The sequence below is a fragment of the Ranitomeya variabilis genome, chromosome 4, assembly GCF_051348905.1.
Source record: "Ranitomeya variabilis isolate aRanVar5 chromosome 4, aRanVar5.hap1, whole genome shotgun sequence".
In the NCBI taxonomy this organism is placed as follows: Eukaryota; Metazoa; Chordata; class Amphibia; order Anura; family Dendrobatidae; genus Ranitomeya; species Ranitomeya variabilis.
The window spans coordinates 51,995,628-52,011,389 of NC_135235.1; the positions used below are offsets into that span (position 1 = coordinate 51,995,628).

General features: G+C 41.5%; 1 protein-coding gene across 1 annotated transcript in view; it reads left to right on the top strand.

Annotated features, from left to right (window-relative positions):
• LOC143769712 (alpha-2-macroglobulin-like protein 1) overlaps window positions 1-15,762 on the top strand; it is a 50,411-nt gene that overhangs the window by 9,964 nt on the left and 24,685 nt on the right. The window contains exons 9-20 of the mRNA XM_077258499.1: window positions 1,450-1,564; window positions 1,850-1,959; window positions 2,561-2,722; window positions 3,120-3,344; window positions 4,789-4,852; window positions 5,589-5,734; window positions 7,756-7,905; window positions 8,026-8,160; window positions 10,772-10,871; window positions 12,731-12,866; window positions 14,738-14,963; window positions 15,054-15,180. Coding sequence (XP_077114614.1) covers window positions 1,450-1,564; window positions 1,850-1,959; window positions 2,561-2,722; window positions 3,120-3,344; window positions 4,789-4,852; window positions 5,589-5,734; window positions 7,756-7,905; window positions 8,026-8,160; window positions 10,772-10,871; window positions 12,731-12,866; window positions 14,738-14,963; window positions 15,054-15,180 — 1,696 coding nt within the window. The remainder of the gene's footprint in view (window positions 1-1,449; window positions 1,565-1,849; window positions 1,960-2,560; window positions 2,723-3,119; window positions 3,345-4,788; window positions 4,853-5,588; window positions 5,735-7,755; window positions 7,906-8,025; window positions 8,161-10,771; window positions 10,872-12,730; window positions 12,867-14,737; window positions 14,964-15,053; window positions 15,181-15,762) is intronic.

The window sequence follows — 15,762 nt, forward strand, 5'->3', positions numbered from 1 at the left end:
AGAGTCCAGCATTCATATATTCAGTGTTCACATATTTTTCAATGTGCTGCTGCATTTGTTTGGATAGATCTGTGTTCTCCAACCTTCAGTACCTTGAGAGCCATGTTCTGATCTGGAAGAGGGTCAAGAGCCACTTCCAGTCACCTACCCTTCCCTAATAAAGAGATATTCCAGCTCCTGCCTCCACCACAGTAGTGGCAAAGAGAGCCTGCATTATTGGCATAATGACAGCCAAAGCTTCCCCACAGAAATAACACATTGCCACCACAGGTATCCTTGCATCAAGCATTCCCACCATATCAAGCTCTAATCGCCTCCTCTATCCTCTAACTGACATTATCATCCCATCTCCAGTTTAAGAACTCATTTAATTTATCTCTTCAATTCCAAGGCCAGTACATATGCACATCCAGATCTGCTATTCTTTACTCTCAAAAGTCACCATCTGCAGACCTGCTCTTCATAGTTGTTTGCTAGCCCTGGTGCTAATGCATCAACCTGGCAGTCTGCAGATGGCCAGGATCCACACATCATGGACTCGTGAGCTATTTGTGACTCCCGAGCTACAGGTTGGGGAATGCCAGTGTGATGCTGAGTCGCTACTCATGGGTACGCCATGAGACAGGGTAGTCAGGTGGTCCGAGGTCAGATACCCGGAGGGCTCATAGTACAGAAGGGTGATATAAAAGCGTGATCAGGTAACAGTCCGGGGTCAAATACAGGAGGGCTCATAGCAGAGAGGCATTGCCATGTAACAGTCCAGGGTCAAATACCAGGAGGGCTCGTAGTACAGAGGGGTGATACAAAAGCGTGGTCAGGTAACAGTCCGGGGTCAAATACAGGAGGGCTCGTAGCAGAGAGGCATTGCCATGTAACAGTCCAGGGTCAAATACCAGGAGGGCTCGTAGTACAGAGGGGTGATACAAAAGCATGGTCAGGTAACAGTCCGGGGTCAAATACCAGGAGGGTACATCAAAAGCAGAAGGGGAAATCCAAAATAGAACTCATAACAAATTCCAGAGTCATCAGCAAGATCAGAGTAAGACACAGAGTGAACAAAAACACCTACCTGAAACAAATGTACAAGTGACACAGACAAGCTGGCTATCTGCTAGCAAATACCTTGTAACTGATTAGGGATGGGGGCACCTGAGGAAACGCCAGCAGATTAAACCAAATTGAGCAGCATGGCTGTCATTCAAACTGTTCACAACCCAGGAATAGATTGGATAACTGGACTGTCACTCACAAAACTCACAGTCCAGCACACTCCAGATCCCATGGGGCAGCTGAGCTGTCACTCACAGCGTTCCTTGGCCACAGTCAATGTAGAAACCGTGACCACTGGGATAGATAGATAGATAGATAGATAGATAGATAGATAGATAGATAGATAGATAGATAGATAGATAGATAGATGGATCTTAAACTTCTTTCTTGTCTTTCTAGACTGATGTGAATGGATGCTACACCACAGAAGTGGACACTGAATACTTCCAGTTTAAGTACGATGGGTATAACAACTATATTGACTTGGAGGCTTTTCTTGAGGAGCATGGAACTGGTAATGATGACCTTGAATTATTATTACTTGCATACCCAAAGCCTAGAAACTTAATTTTACAGCCAGATGGCACCTTGGTTTACACTAGATTATATGATAGAGATTTGTTATCCTTTTCCTGACTCACAAGTTCTGTGTAGTGAAGTGGTATAGCCCCATCATGGGCATACTTAACGCTTTCAGAAGATATCTTCATAGAGTCAAAAATGACAAAGTACATAAAACTGTTTTAAACTCCATTTTCCACTTTTTGAAACTACATAATTTTGTACTGCTTTCCCGCAGGAGTGGAGAGAAAAGCCATAAAACATATTTTTATCAGTGAAGTTCTTGCCAAGGTGGAATTTCAAGAGTCCAGAGGGTTCTCTAAACCAGAACTTGGTTACAGAGGACAGGTAAATGATTAGTATTTTATAGCAATGGGGTGCTGCACACCTTGTAGACGAATTCTCCAGCAGAGAAAATATAATGTTCTACTGAGGCCCGATATTGTGAAACGTATCGTAGCCAAATGACGTTGCGCTTGTTTACGCCCAATAGTGGCGTATGTGGATTAGTGGACCTACTGTGGCACAGGGCCGGGTCTGCCAAGAAAGGGGCATGGCTAAGTGGGTACCTGATGTCCACTGGAGCCTCTAGTGGTGCCAGGAAGTGCAGCGTGCACAAGACATGCCAGCAGAGAAGGGGAACACGCAGTGTGGCCGGTGCAGTAAGTATGCCAGCGTCCCTGCATGGAGGGGGAGGGGAAAACCATAGAGGGGAGTTGGCAATAGTGTTACATCTTGAGCATATGCTGAGGGCTTCTGTCCTGTGATTTGAGTAATCGATGGGGTGTCAGGACCCAGACTTTCACCAATACTGAACAGGGGATAGAACACATCAAAAATGTATATATATTTTTTAAAACGATGTAGAAATAAAGATATGGACCTTAGTTTTCATCACAATCCTAAATTAATTGATGTTTCTAATCTTTTCTTTTTTCTTTTTTTACAGATGATACTTACAGGATCCGATGGACTTCCAATGGCGGATGAGGATATTGAGCTGTATGTTAATGAGGAAAGAAGAGAAGAAATTTACACAACTGATAGTAATGGGATAGCGAAATTCACATTAGAGTCCACCATCTTAACTGATGATGTGACCAATCTCAGGGTAGGTAACCACTACATGGGCTGATTTCCAAAAGTAGTTCAAAAGGTTGAGATGACAATCGCTTTTAATTAAACCGTGTAATTAATCTCAGGTTTTTTATTTTATTACATCTGTTTCAAGGCTTACTTAAGAGTTCAATCTGATGAAGACCCATGTCTATGCTCTTAACGAAGTCTTCTGTCTACTGTATAATAGTCCGTTAGTTACATGGCCAGTCCAATAATATGAAAAAGAATTGTGTAATGCTCTATTTCCCCTGTGGTGGCGCTATGTTGCTCTTAGATGACAGTTTATTGTTAGGGTCTCAACAATGGACAGCCATTGCCATATTAAAACCCTGCATTGTACATTACATCCATATTGATAAAAAAATTGTATATTTTTTCAACCTCTCTAGGCACACTACATACCCAGACAGCCATTGACAGATGTGAGTGAAAAGCAACCAGTGTACGAAGACGGCTATGCATCGGTGATCCCCTCTTATTCTAGAGCAGTAAGCCAGGTGAAAATCAGAAACGAACCTTTTGTCTTGCCCTGTAACGAGAGAGTAAACCTGTGGGCAGACTACGTCCTGGATGCTTCCGAGTACACAAGAGAAACTATAGACTTTCATTTCCTGGTAAGTGACAGACTCTTTCTATCGATCTGAAGGGTATTATTGTTATATTTTTGTTAAATTATATTTTTTACTATTATCATTTTTGTGTTAACATTTTACTACTTCTATTTTTGCTATTACCAACATTATGAACCCTTCCAAAACTCTCAGACCCTAAGGCCTTAGACTATGTTGAAGCTTATATCATGGCTTCTGCCTTTATAGGAGCCATAATGTAGATGAATGAATCCATTCTGACTCACTTTATTACTGGCTCTAATGAATCCTGACAGATCCTACAATCAGACCATAACAGAAAAATGGAAGTGTAATGGAGAAGCTTTAATGCAAGTATATTAAGAACGAATGCCCCGGTTCATCAACATATTTTTGCCAAAAATCTGGCATAAAACACTGCGATAAGTCACAATTTTTCTGTGACTTTTGGCATTTTCACCCTAGTTTCGCCCAACTCTGACAAAATGGATGGGGCTAGGTCTGGACAGGAGTATCTGACTCGAAGACGCCCTCCTCACCCTCATCAAGACTGCCATGAATATCACTAAGTGTCAGGGAAACATCAACAATCCGCTGTGACATGCCCAGGGTACCTAGATGCACATCTTAGACAACAAAGTGAGCTTTAGCCCTACATGAGGATAATCCTGACTTTAATCATGATACAGAGTATTAGAAAAAGCATTGCATGGCTATATGAACCTGAAAATAAGAAAGGCAGGATATGCCTGGGTTATGGCCACAGTCGAAAAAATATACAGCCAACCGGGTACATATAAGTGAATAATGCTAAGCTGCAACACCACACACAACCTGTGGCCTCCTGTTGTGCTCTGGTAGAGAAAAGCTTTAATTATTTGGATGCCATTAGGTTCTAAAACATGTGATCGAACCCAACCTCGCAGAGTTAATGCCCCCATAAACATTAGACTAATATCAGCCGGACCCTTTAATGTGTATGGCGCCTCTGACTCTTCCTTCAAGAGATCATTTTCGGGGAAGACAAGGATCCGGCATTTCCGATTTTGGAGTGCTGATCCTTTTATTCTTGAAGAGATAAGGCACCATATGAGATCCCTTCGGAATCTGCTTCCAAAGCTTATTTTAAACGAAACAAAGCATTACCAGTGTGAGACAAGTGGATTAGACTGTAGGTCCTCACATGTCTCACACTAGTAACGCCCACTTTCATTTAAAATAAGCTCTGGAGGCAGATTCTCGGAGAGATCTTTATCCCACCCATAGATCTTACCAGCTCATTTACATATTAAGAAACTTGGATTTCTCTGGAATGAGACATCAGATCGCAGACATCAATGTATAATTTTATTCAACTTTCTATGACCTACATGCCCATATAGATGGCTTAGGAAAGGGTTGATCTTTCTGACAGATTCCCTCTAAAGTTGCAGCTTTCTTACCTCAGTTTTTATTGTGTTTCTCACAGATCATTACATTTGGAAGCATTGTCTCAAGCTCAAGTATAAGACACACAATTTCTCCAAATGGAGGTATTTTTATGCATTAAAACATGTATATGTATGTATGTAAATATGATTTAAATGAATAGTTTATTCTTAGTGTATTACTCTGGGATTTTTTTAAACTAGAAAGAAGTTTAGTTTTTTTTTCTTTCTAGATACAATGCCAATTTTATCTGCAGGTTGTACATGATATTGAATGTCTTGTAATATCAGACACAGGCCAAATTCTGTTAAAAAGTACCTGTGCTTATATTATTATTATTATTATTATTTTGTCATTATCATTTTTACTATTATTATAACCAACATTTTATTATAATTCCTCAAAATCAGGCAGTTTGGTTTACTGTCTAGCAAAATGCTTCAACGTCTTAGGGACTATATTCTCAAATTCGGATATATGGTTATTCCCACTGTCCTTATATTGTGTATAAATATTATCTTTCTATAGCTTTAATTTCAGTTATTTCAGCAGTGGATACTTTGGAAACAATTATAAACTATTTCCTTCCTTCTTTCCTTGCCTTCTCTTTCCTTTTCTTTTTTTCATTTATTTCTTCTAAATTTTGGGCCTTAATATGAAATCGCCATCTATTATGGTTACTCAATGGTACTGTTTTTTTTCATATGGGCCATAGGGACTTTTTGGGGCTTCCTACGCTCTCAGGCACAGGTGTGACTGCAACCTCTGCACCTTGGGTTCTAGATAGACTGAAACCGATGCCTCATTCTCTAAAGTGTTCACGTTTCTTCTTTCAATCAGGACTAAAGAGCTTCTTCCCCTTTCCTGTTATGGTCACACCTGACATGTCACCTGCCGCCACCATCATAATTTACGCTGGCCTTGACAATGGAGATCTGATTGCTGACAGTATTAAAATCCCAGTCACTAGTTGCTTTCCCAACACAGTAAGTGCTATCGTTTTCTCTTCAGCCATGTTAGGGCATTGAAAAATAATAATTTTGTAAGTTTCACAAAGAGATATTTATTACCCAGCTACGAGATAGGCAAAAAATGTCTCATTGCTGGGGGTCCTACCAATCACTACAGCCCCTTATTCTCCTCACTACCATAATGAGCCCTACTGGTCAGTGTCAACAAGGTTGCAAAAACAGCTGAGCGAACTGCTCCATACATTATCCAAGTTGTGCCGAGCTGAAATTCATTGTACATATACCTCTACAGAGCCATTGCTTGTATAAGACCTCAACATGCCTCCATTTTCACACAGCACCACACTGGGTTCAGTGACATAACAGTTCAGTTGCTTTTGTAAAGTGTTGATCTTCACAGTTCTGCCATTTGCATTGGCTTCACATGCCACTCCTTACTATTTCCCGCATTTCCATAAATTAGAGTTTTTCCATTCATGGCTGAAACCGGAATATTTGTGAAAACCAGCGCACGAGTGGCACTATATTGTTTCCAAAATTCCAATTCACTTCTGTGAGAGTTCCTCCATAGATATAACAGCTCTCACTCTTCTGGGAAGACTTTTTACAAGATTTTGGAGGTGTCTGTGGGAATTTTTGCCCCTTCATCTAGATGAGCATTTGTGAGGTCAGACACTGATGGTGAAGGAAAGGGGAAGGCTCAGAAATCTCCATTCTAGTTAATCTCAAAGGTTAAAAATCTACTGTTATGCATATGTGCTCCGAGCGAATCTGCTCTCATCTGTACAGGTACCGGTAGACCTGCCAATTCTGGTGGCCTCTGGTTAATGCCAATTGAGCCGCAAGATGCTGGGACGTAAGGTCCCACTACAGGACATCGGCCCTTAATCTCAAAGGTGTTGGATGAGGTTGAGAGTCGGGCTCTATGAGGCTGGGCTTGTTTTTTCCACCAAACTCCCGTGACCGTGTCTTTATGGAATGCTTTGTGCACCCTGGCAAAGTCATGGGGAACAGAAAAGGGCCTTCTCCAAACTGTTCATACAAAGCTGGGAGCTACAGTTATCCACAATAGCTTGTATGCTGAAGCATTAACATTTCTATTCACTAGAACTAAGGGGCAGAGACCGACCCCTGAAAAAGAAGCCCATAGTATTATACATCCTCCACCAAACTTTACAGCTGCCACAACGCAGTCAGTTGGGTAATGAACGATCTCTTGGCATTCATCAAACCCAGATTTGTCCATCAGGCGGCAGATAGAGAAGTTTGATCCGTCACTCCACAGAACACGTTTCCTCCACAGTTCACAGTCCAGAGATGGCAACTTTACACCATTTTCATCCATCGCTTGGCATTGTGATTGTTGATGTAAGGTTTGCATGCATCTACTCAGCCATGGAACCCCATGTAATAAAGTTCCCAGAGGGGGCCCCGTTTTTATGCTGATGTTAATACCAAAGGAGGTATGGACTCTGCATTTATGAAGTCAACAGAGTCCTCTGCTCCTTAACACTCAGTGACATTGCTCTGTAACTTCACGTGGTCTCCATTTTATGGCTGAGTTTCTACGGTTCCTTACACTTCTCAGTAATATCACTCACAGGTGATAGAGAAATACTTAGGAGGGATGACATGTCATGAACTGACTTGGTACACTGGTGGCTCCTACCACAGGACCTCGCTGATATCAGTGAGCTCTTTACCACCAGCCATTCTGTCACACATGTTAGTAAAGGCAGACAGCATGGCGAAGGGCCAGATATTATACACCAAGGGGGAATGGGACTGAATGAAAAACTGAAATTCAATATTTGAGAACTGTTTCCCAACTCTTTTGTCCTTATCATCTATGCAGACTGCGTGGTACAACTTTCTAGGTTGTTTCCCTAGGTTTGTCTTTGTATTGTTGGTGCATGGAGACAAATATTCCCATTCCCATAGTGTTGGTAGTATCGTCTAATACATTTCTATAACAGGTATGGTGTACCTCTACATTATCTGTTATTGTAACTGAGGTGATAACTTTTTCCCTTAAGGTTTCCCTTCAGTTTTCGGAGGAGCAGAGTCTTCCTGGGTCTATAGTGAATCTTCATATCAGTGCTTATCCAAATTCCATGTGCAACGTCCGAGCTGTGGATAAGAGTGCCGAGCTCCTAAAATCTGAAGAGGAAAGTTCAGAGGATGCCGTAAGTATCTACCATATAGTTTACAAAGAACTTTACTAGGTTATTAGTTCAGTGTGTCTTTCCACGATGATTAGTCATGAATTGAATTTTGTACTGATTTTATCTCTTCTTCTGATTTAGGTAAATGAATTCTTAAATGAGTGGGATACATATGGGTACCCCATACAGATTGAGGAGCTTCAGACATGTCCAGTTGGCTCTTTTCCTCTTAATGTAGAAGCTTTTGACCGACCTGATATATACAGGTTTTTTGAGGTATTAAATCTACTACTTACCACCATATTTTTTTGCTTTATAAGACGCACTTGATTATAAGACGCACCTAGATTTTGGAAAGGAAAATAAGAAAAAAAATTTAAGCCACATAGTGTGGTGACAGTTTTCACACGTACCGGAGACACTAAAACACGTGATGTCTGTGCACATGTCAGTGTGTTTCCATGGACCGTGTGTCCGTGTGCCCTACATGTAGACATGTCCGTTTTTTACTGTCAGCACAGGCAGCAAAACGTCCCGCACGCATGCACATGGAGAACACACATGCATGTCATCTGTGTGACATGCATCGGTGCTGAGGAAGAAGCACTACAGTAAGTGCTGTTCCCTGGCACTGTCATTGTTCTGACTTGAATATAACTCTTATCATTCTCCCCTGTTCTGCCGGTGATCGGTGCGAGCAGAGGAGAATGATGAGAGTTATATTCAAGTCAGAACAATGACAGCATGTGGGGGCTTTTTGGACTATTACTCCCATCAACCTACACCTGCTGCCGCTAATAACAGTGACAGCAGGAGCAGATGATGGGGGTATTCTTCACCCGCCACCTGCGATATAGTTAAATGAATGAAAAACCCGGCGTGGCTTCCTCCTTATTTTCTATAACCAGCCAGGCAAAACTTACAGCAGGGGGCTGCAACCCTCAGCTGTCAGCTTCAGCAAGGTTGGTTATCAAGAATAGAAGGGTCGCCACTCGCCACACCTTGATTTTAATTACTTAAATAAATAATTTAAAAAAACAGCGTGGGGTCCCCCCCATTTTTGACCAGCCTTGCTAAAGCTCACAGCTGGGGGCTGGTATTCTCAGGCTGGTAAGGGGCCATGGTTATTGGCCCCCAGCCTAAAAATATCAGCCTGCAGCTGCCCAGAAAAGCCACATCTATTAGATGCATCAATTCTGGCGCTTTGCCCGTCTCTTCCCACTTGCCCTGTAGCAGTGGCAAGTGGGGTTCATATTTGCGAGGGTTGATGTCATCTTTGTATTGTCAGGTGACATCAAGCCCACGGCTTAGTAATAGAGAGGTGTCTATAAGCCACCTACCCATTACTAATCCTATAGTTGTATTGTAAATAAACAGCCAGAATAAAGTCCTTTAATTGAAAAAATGACACAGACTCCTTTATTAATCTCAATTAAACCATACTTATTGCATCGCCTACTTCCACCGAAGCCCTTGATTTCCTCTAATAAAAGTAAAATATAAAAACAACAATGTACCATACCTGTCCATCGTTCTCTCCCATGCCATAATCCATGTCTGGGGGAGAAACCGTTTTCAACCTGGACGGTGCCAAGATGCGACCTTGCAGGCTTAGAACCACTGGTGAATGAGCTGCTGCAAGCGCAGCATCATTGACCAGCAGTGACATCATCAAAGGCCGGGCTAAGAGCTCCATCTGAGCCTGCTCCACAGCCATTTTCCTGGAGATATCGCGTAGAAGCAGGCGCAAATGAAGATCTTGGCTTTTCTCCATCTGCACCTGCTCCAACTGAAAAGCTGGAAGCCTGTCGCCGGACCCCGGAAGAGGAATGGTGGCCACCATATGCTGCCGCAGGGCCATTGCTCACTACCGTACCACCACCGCTCACCACCTTACCACCACCGCAGGACCACCGCTAGCCGCCGTACCACCACTGCACACTGCAGGACCGCCACACCACCACCGCAACACCCCCAGCTCCAGGCCCATAGTTCGGTAAGAATAGTGTTTGCTTTTAAGACGCACCCCTATTTTCCCCTTAATTTTGGGGATCATAAAAGTGCGTCTTATAAAGCGAAAAATACGGTATACATTTTAGTATTCATCAGTATTACCAGTATACACAATACATATTATTTATATAGGGCTGACAACTTACAATAATTTAGAAGCTCCAGAAATAGGAAAACAAAAGTCCCTGTGAATAGGTATTAAATGCTGCTACCCTGAATAATCCTTTAAAGGAGACTTGTCACCAGGTCAAAAGTGGTGACATTTTTGCTCTTATTTTATTCCTGAGTATTTCATTTTTTATTTTTTTTTTAAATCCACCATACAGATCAGGAGATATGAGTCTTTTTATTTAGTGCAAATTTTTATGGTCTTCATGAAAAGGGTGTGGCTCACAGGATAATTATACAAAGCAACCTAAAGACACGCCCCCATGGGATCTGTCAGCCACGCCCCTTTTGTAAAAACATAAAAAACATAAAAAAATAGCAGCAAATCAAAAGGCTCATATCTCGAGAACCGTAAGGCTGACTTTCAAAAAACAAAAAACTGAATACAAAGGGGAGCACTAAGAATAAAATTAGAGCAAAACTGGACACTTTTGATCTGGTGAAAGGTACTATTTTAACAACTTAATTCTAGGAGTCTCACACTAGGGGGAGCTCTCTGTATAGCGGTGTGTAAAGCTTTCACCAGGCTGAATTAATCTGCATACATTAGCTCTGAACATTGTATTGGTATACATTTAGGGGTTTATCGTTCTTTCTTAATCATTATATCAGCTGTAATTTGATCAGATCAAATATTTTTATAAAATTCTGCATACATCCACAGCTCACAATGTTGTATCATTCATACCTCTGTGATATATTACAGCAACCTGGTATGAAAGTTCTAAGCAACTTCGTGATTCGGAAGCGCATGGAATGTTCAATGCCGGCAACAACTACAGCAGCAATATTTGCCACTGGAGCACGTGAGATAACTTTATTTGTGTGGAAATTATTAATTTATTGATTAGCAATTAGCATGCTGATTCATTTTAGCTTTATGGATTGCTAACTAAAAATAATTAAGAAAAACAGAAGTCCTTTTTAGGTTAAAACAAAAGTTTCTACAGATGGTCAACGACCTTATGTCTCTTGCTAACAAGCAACTGATAATACTAAGAGGTTTATGATTAAAAACGTGGACGCTGCCGGCTTTGACCTTGGGTTTTTCCGTTTTTGAGTTTCCATGTTTTTCTCCCCTTCTTCGGTCAATATGGCCGTGTGAGGGCTTTTTTTATTGCAGGACGAGTTGTACTTTTCAACGACACCATTGGTTTTGCCATATAGTGTACTGGAAAACAGGAAAAAAATTCGAAGTGCGGTGAAATTGCAAAAAAAAATATGCAATTCCACAATTGTTTTTTTGTTTTTGTTTCTTACCATGTTCACTAAATGCTAAAACTGTCCTGCCATTATGATTCTACAGCTCATTATGGGTTTGCAGATACCAAACCTGTCTAGGTTCTTTTTTATTTAAGTGGTGAAAAAAAATCTAAAGTTTAAAAAAAAAAAAAAGTCGTCATTTTCCAAGACCTGTAGTGTCTCCATTTTTCAGGATCTGGAATTGGGCTGACATTTTTATTAATTCCATTTTGATGTAGATAAGATCTTTTGATCACCTGTTTCGGCAACCAAACACACGTTTGGATGTTTTTGCACGCAGGTTTACCAAAAATTTTTTATTATTTTATTTTTAAATGGGGTGAATGGGGGGTGAGTTAAACTTTTATATTTTTTATCTTTCTAATAATTGAAATAACTTTTTTTTACTTTTCACTTGCTTCAATAGTTTCCATGGGAGACTAGAAGCTGGAATCATCTGATCCCTTGTATTACACACAGCAGGCCTCCAGCCTTGTTCTGTGTAGCAGAAATACTCACTTGCTATGAGCGCCGACCACTGGGTGCCACTCATAGCTATCCGGCAATGTCACACCAAAACATTGGCGACCAGCGGTCGTGTGACATGGGCCCCAATGGGCAGGATTAGTGACATGCTTCCTTCGCGAGCATATTACATGCCACTGTCAGAGATTGACAGCAGCACTTAACATGTTAACCACCTCGGGAGGATCGCGATTCCACCTGCAGCTGTTAGGGGCACATGTCAGCTAATGAAATCAGCTGACATGTGCGGAAACGTTGCGGGCTGTGAACCCGCGGCAATTAGACGGAGGTAACTTCGGATGTACCTTTATGTCTAAGGTTGAAAAAAGATTAAGTAATAATAAAAAAAAAATATTCCTAAAGGTGGACGACCCAGTTCACTTATCGACAGGACTGGTGATAACTTGTTGATCAGTGGTGGTCTAACCGCTAGGACTTGCACCGATTGGCAGAACGAGACACATTTATCCCCCTGTAGCAGCGATGCACATGCTCTACCACTTCACCATTCATTCTCTCCATTTATTCTCAGCTTCTCCAGCAGACCGTAGATAAACAATGGAGCATCGATCGGGCATCTGACCAAATGCTCCATTATAGAATGGGGATAAAAGTTCCCCTTTTAAATATAAGGTCCCTGTTCTATCGATCGGTCAGACAACCACTAATCAATAATTTATCATCTAATCCTATGGGTAGGTGACTAATTGTTTTAACCAGAAAACCTCTTTCAATCTATGGGCATCCTAAAATACAGCAGTATTGTAAAGTTGTCCTTATCAGTAATATGTGCCAGTGCCTGCTGTAAAGTCCTAAAGCTTCACAGAGAATGTTAGAGTCGTTGCTGTTTTATTTCTCTCTTTAGAAATGCAATTTAGGACCTTCTCATTTCTTACAGAATTTAACATCCAGGCTGCACCTGAAAAACATTCAGTGATTGCAGCAGCAATGGTAATTACAAAAGAAATTCCACCCGAAAAACCTGTGCGCAGCAAGTTCCCCAGTACCTGGCTAATGAACACTGTGCCAATTGGGTAAATATACTACACACATATATATATATTCATGGTGTATAGTTATACACGACTGTTTATTCTATCGTTAGAAGTAATACAAAAAGAAAATTAAGAACACGTTAAGCGCCTTGTTTAAAGGGAAAATGCATTTCCATGCATTCTACTAAGATCAGCATCAATAAAGGGGGTCCTCTATTTAGGACCCTTACTTTTTGACGAGAGTGAAAAATGGTAGAAAGGGCGTCGCTCGCTCTGGGGAACCTGCCCTCTCCTGCGTTACACGGACACAACCCATTGACATCCATGTAACCTGTGATGGCGCTGAACAAACTGAACACATAAGCCTCTATTCATCGAAGATTTCTCTTGTAAAACACTTTGAAACGTCGGAAAACTTTTGGGTATCTCGAAGTTGAGCAAAAACTTTACAACTTTTGGTGTTTTTATGGCCAGATCCGCCAAAGTGGGTGAAGCACAGGTGCAACGGGACGTGGGAAAATCTGCCTGACAAATTTTTTAAAAGTTACGTACCTTATGCCAAAAATGTACTCCCATCCTAGACTGGAGAAACATTTTTGTCATGGCGCACCGAGGCGCACACCAGTGATAAGATGCACCTGATTCATTAAGTGGCATGTGCCTTCTAATGAATGTGGCGCATCTTACGCCTGTATTAAAGAATCGGGCCATTAGTGCTTCACAGATCGGTCACAGGTGACTGCTGATTGCTGCGAGTCCCAGAAGGGAGCCATTTTCTGGTCAGCTTATTAGGCCGGTATCACACATGCGAGAAAATCGTCCGTGTCTCGCATGTGAAACCCAAGCTCTGGCGCCGGCACTGTGGAGCGGAGCGTGCGGCCACATAGGAACACATGGAGCTGCACGCTCCGCTCCCAAGTGCCGGCGCCAGAGCTTGGGTTTCACATGCGAGAAATGGACGAGTTTCTCGCATGTGTGATCCCGGCCTTACCATGAGACCTTCTAAGGGTAGGTGCAGGTGGCCATATTTTCGGTCCGAGGGCAATCCAACAGAACATCGGACCGCACTCGGACCAATGTTAGTCTATGGGGCCTTGCTCATGTCAGAATTTTTCCTGATGACAACTGACCAAACACTGATGAAAATCGGATGAAGAACACTGATGACACTAGAACCATTTTTTGAGTACGCGAACGTTTGAGTGAAGCCTAAAATGGCTACTAGTGGCAGAATTATTAGCACTCCATTAAGGCATTAGATTTACTTTTCTTACTAGAGGATTCTTGTATTCCATCTCATTGCTAAGTTTATTTTAGCCTAAACAATCCATTATAATAACATAATACAAGTCCCCAGAAAAATTACAATGTTGTGTCTCTAAATGTTATTTGCTTAAATACATCCTGATGTCTGACAATTCTGTAGAGAGTAGCACCGTTCAGATACCACAACTCTTCCAGCACAAGCAGTCTATTAAGCTTACTTCCGCAAGCAGTCTATTCTCCGATGTCAATCTCTGTATGGCTGTTCTCTGAAATGTGAGAATGACTCAGAATGTTAGTTTTTGCTTATATTTAGGGATGAGCGGAGCCATGGATATTCGGGTTCTGGTACTCGACCCAAACTTTATTCTAACGTTTGGTTCGGGTACCAGAACTGTGCCCATACTTGAACCAAAACCCGAACCCTATTGAAAACAATGGGGACCCAAACATTTGAGCCAGAAAATTCTCTCTCTCTCTGCAACAAACTTCCCCTGGAACTCCAAGCATTGCAAATGACTTGCGCGAGAAGTCCATGTTCGACATTTAGCACCAGACACTAACTGTCACACAAAATAAACTTTTAAGTTCGGGTTTTCTCATCTGTATTTATTTTGCATCTGGTTTTCAATGTCGTTCCTCTACAGACCCACTGGTGAACTGGACTATCCACTCACTACTCCGGACACCATCACCCAGTGGAGCGGCGATGCCTTCTGCACATCAAGTGTCGGTCTTGGATTCTCACCCCGAGTTGCTCTCCGGACGTTTAAACCCTACTTTCTGGAAATGATTGTCCCATACTCAGTTAAACAAGGGGAGACTTTGGTGCTGAAGGCAATTGTCCTCAACTTTATGAGGCAGTGTATAAAGGTGAGACTGTAAAGTAGTGACATATCACATGTTACCGGCACATGTGTATCCGAATCTGGTGGTATCTGATTCCTGATTCTTTCATTGTAGGTACAGACAACTTTATACCTGTCTGATGACTTCCAGCTGGAACCATGTGAAGGCTGCTTGTACGATGCCTGTCTGTGCAGTGATCCAACCTTCACCTTTACCTGGAATATCAAACCATTAACTATGGGTAAGATACTTGTCACTCCATAGGAAATGCATTATTACATGTGTCCATTGATATAGATGTAAAATACATGGTCACCTAGACTCTGGTCAAAGAAAGAGATTACAAGTACTGTGCCCCACTACGACTTCCACAGCAACTAAATCTCCCTAGATCTGGAAATATGAGGCCTATTCATTAAGATTGGTGTTGCAAATATATGTCCTAACTTCTATACTAATTTATTTCACACTATGTCTTTAAAGGGATAGAGAATCAGTTAAATCTATATTACCGGCTTATTCGTGTAACCACTAGGGGGAGCTTAGGAGCTGTTTGCAGACACATTACTATTAATTTTACCCCATTAATGACCAGGGAACTTTTAGTTTATGAGCTATAACTTTTAAATTTTTCTGACAACATTGACAAATGAGGGCTTATTTTTTGCAGGACAAGCTGTAGTTTTCAATGAGACCATTCATTTTGCCATACAACGTGTTAAAAAAATTGGGGGAAACAATTCTATATGGGGGTGAAACAGTGAAAAACAAGTGCAATGTAGATATTGTTTATTATGGTTTGCTTTTATGGTAAAAATGACCT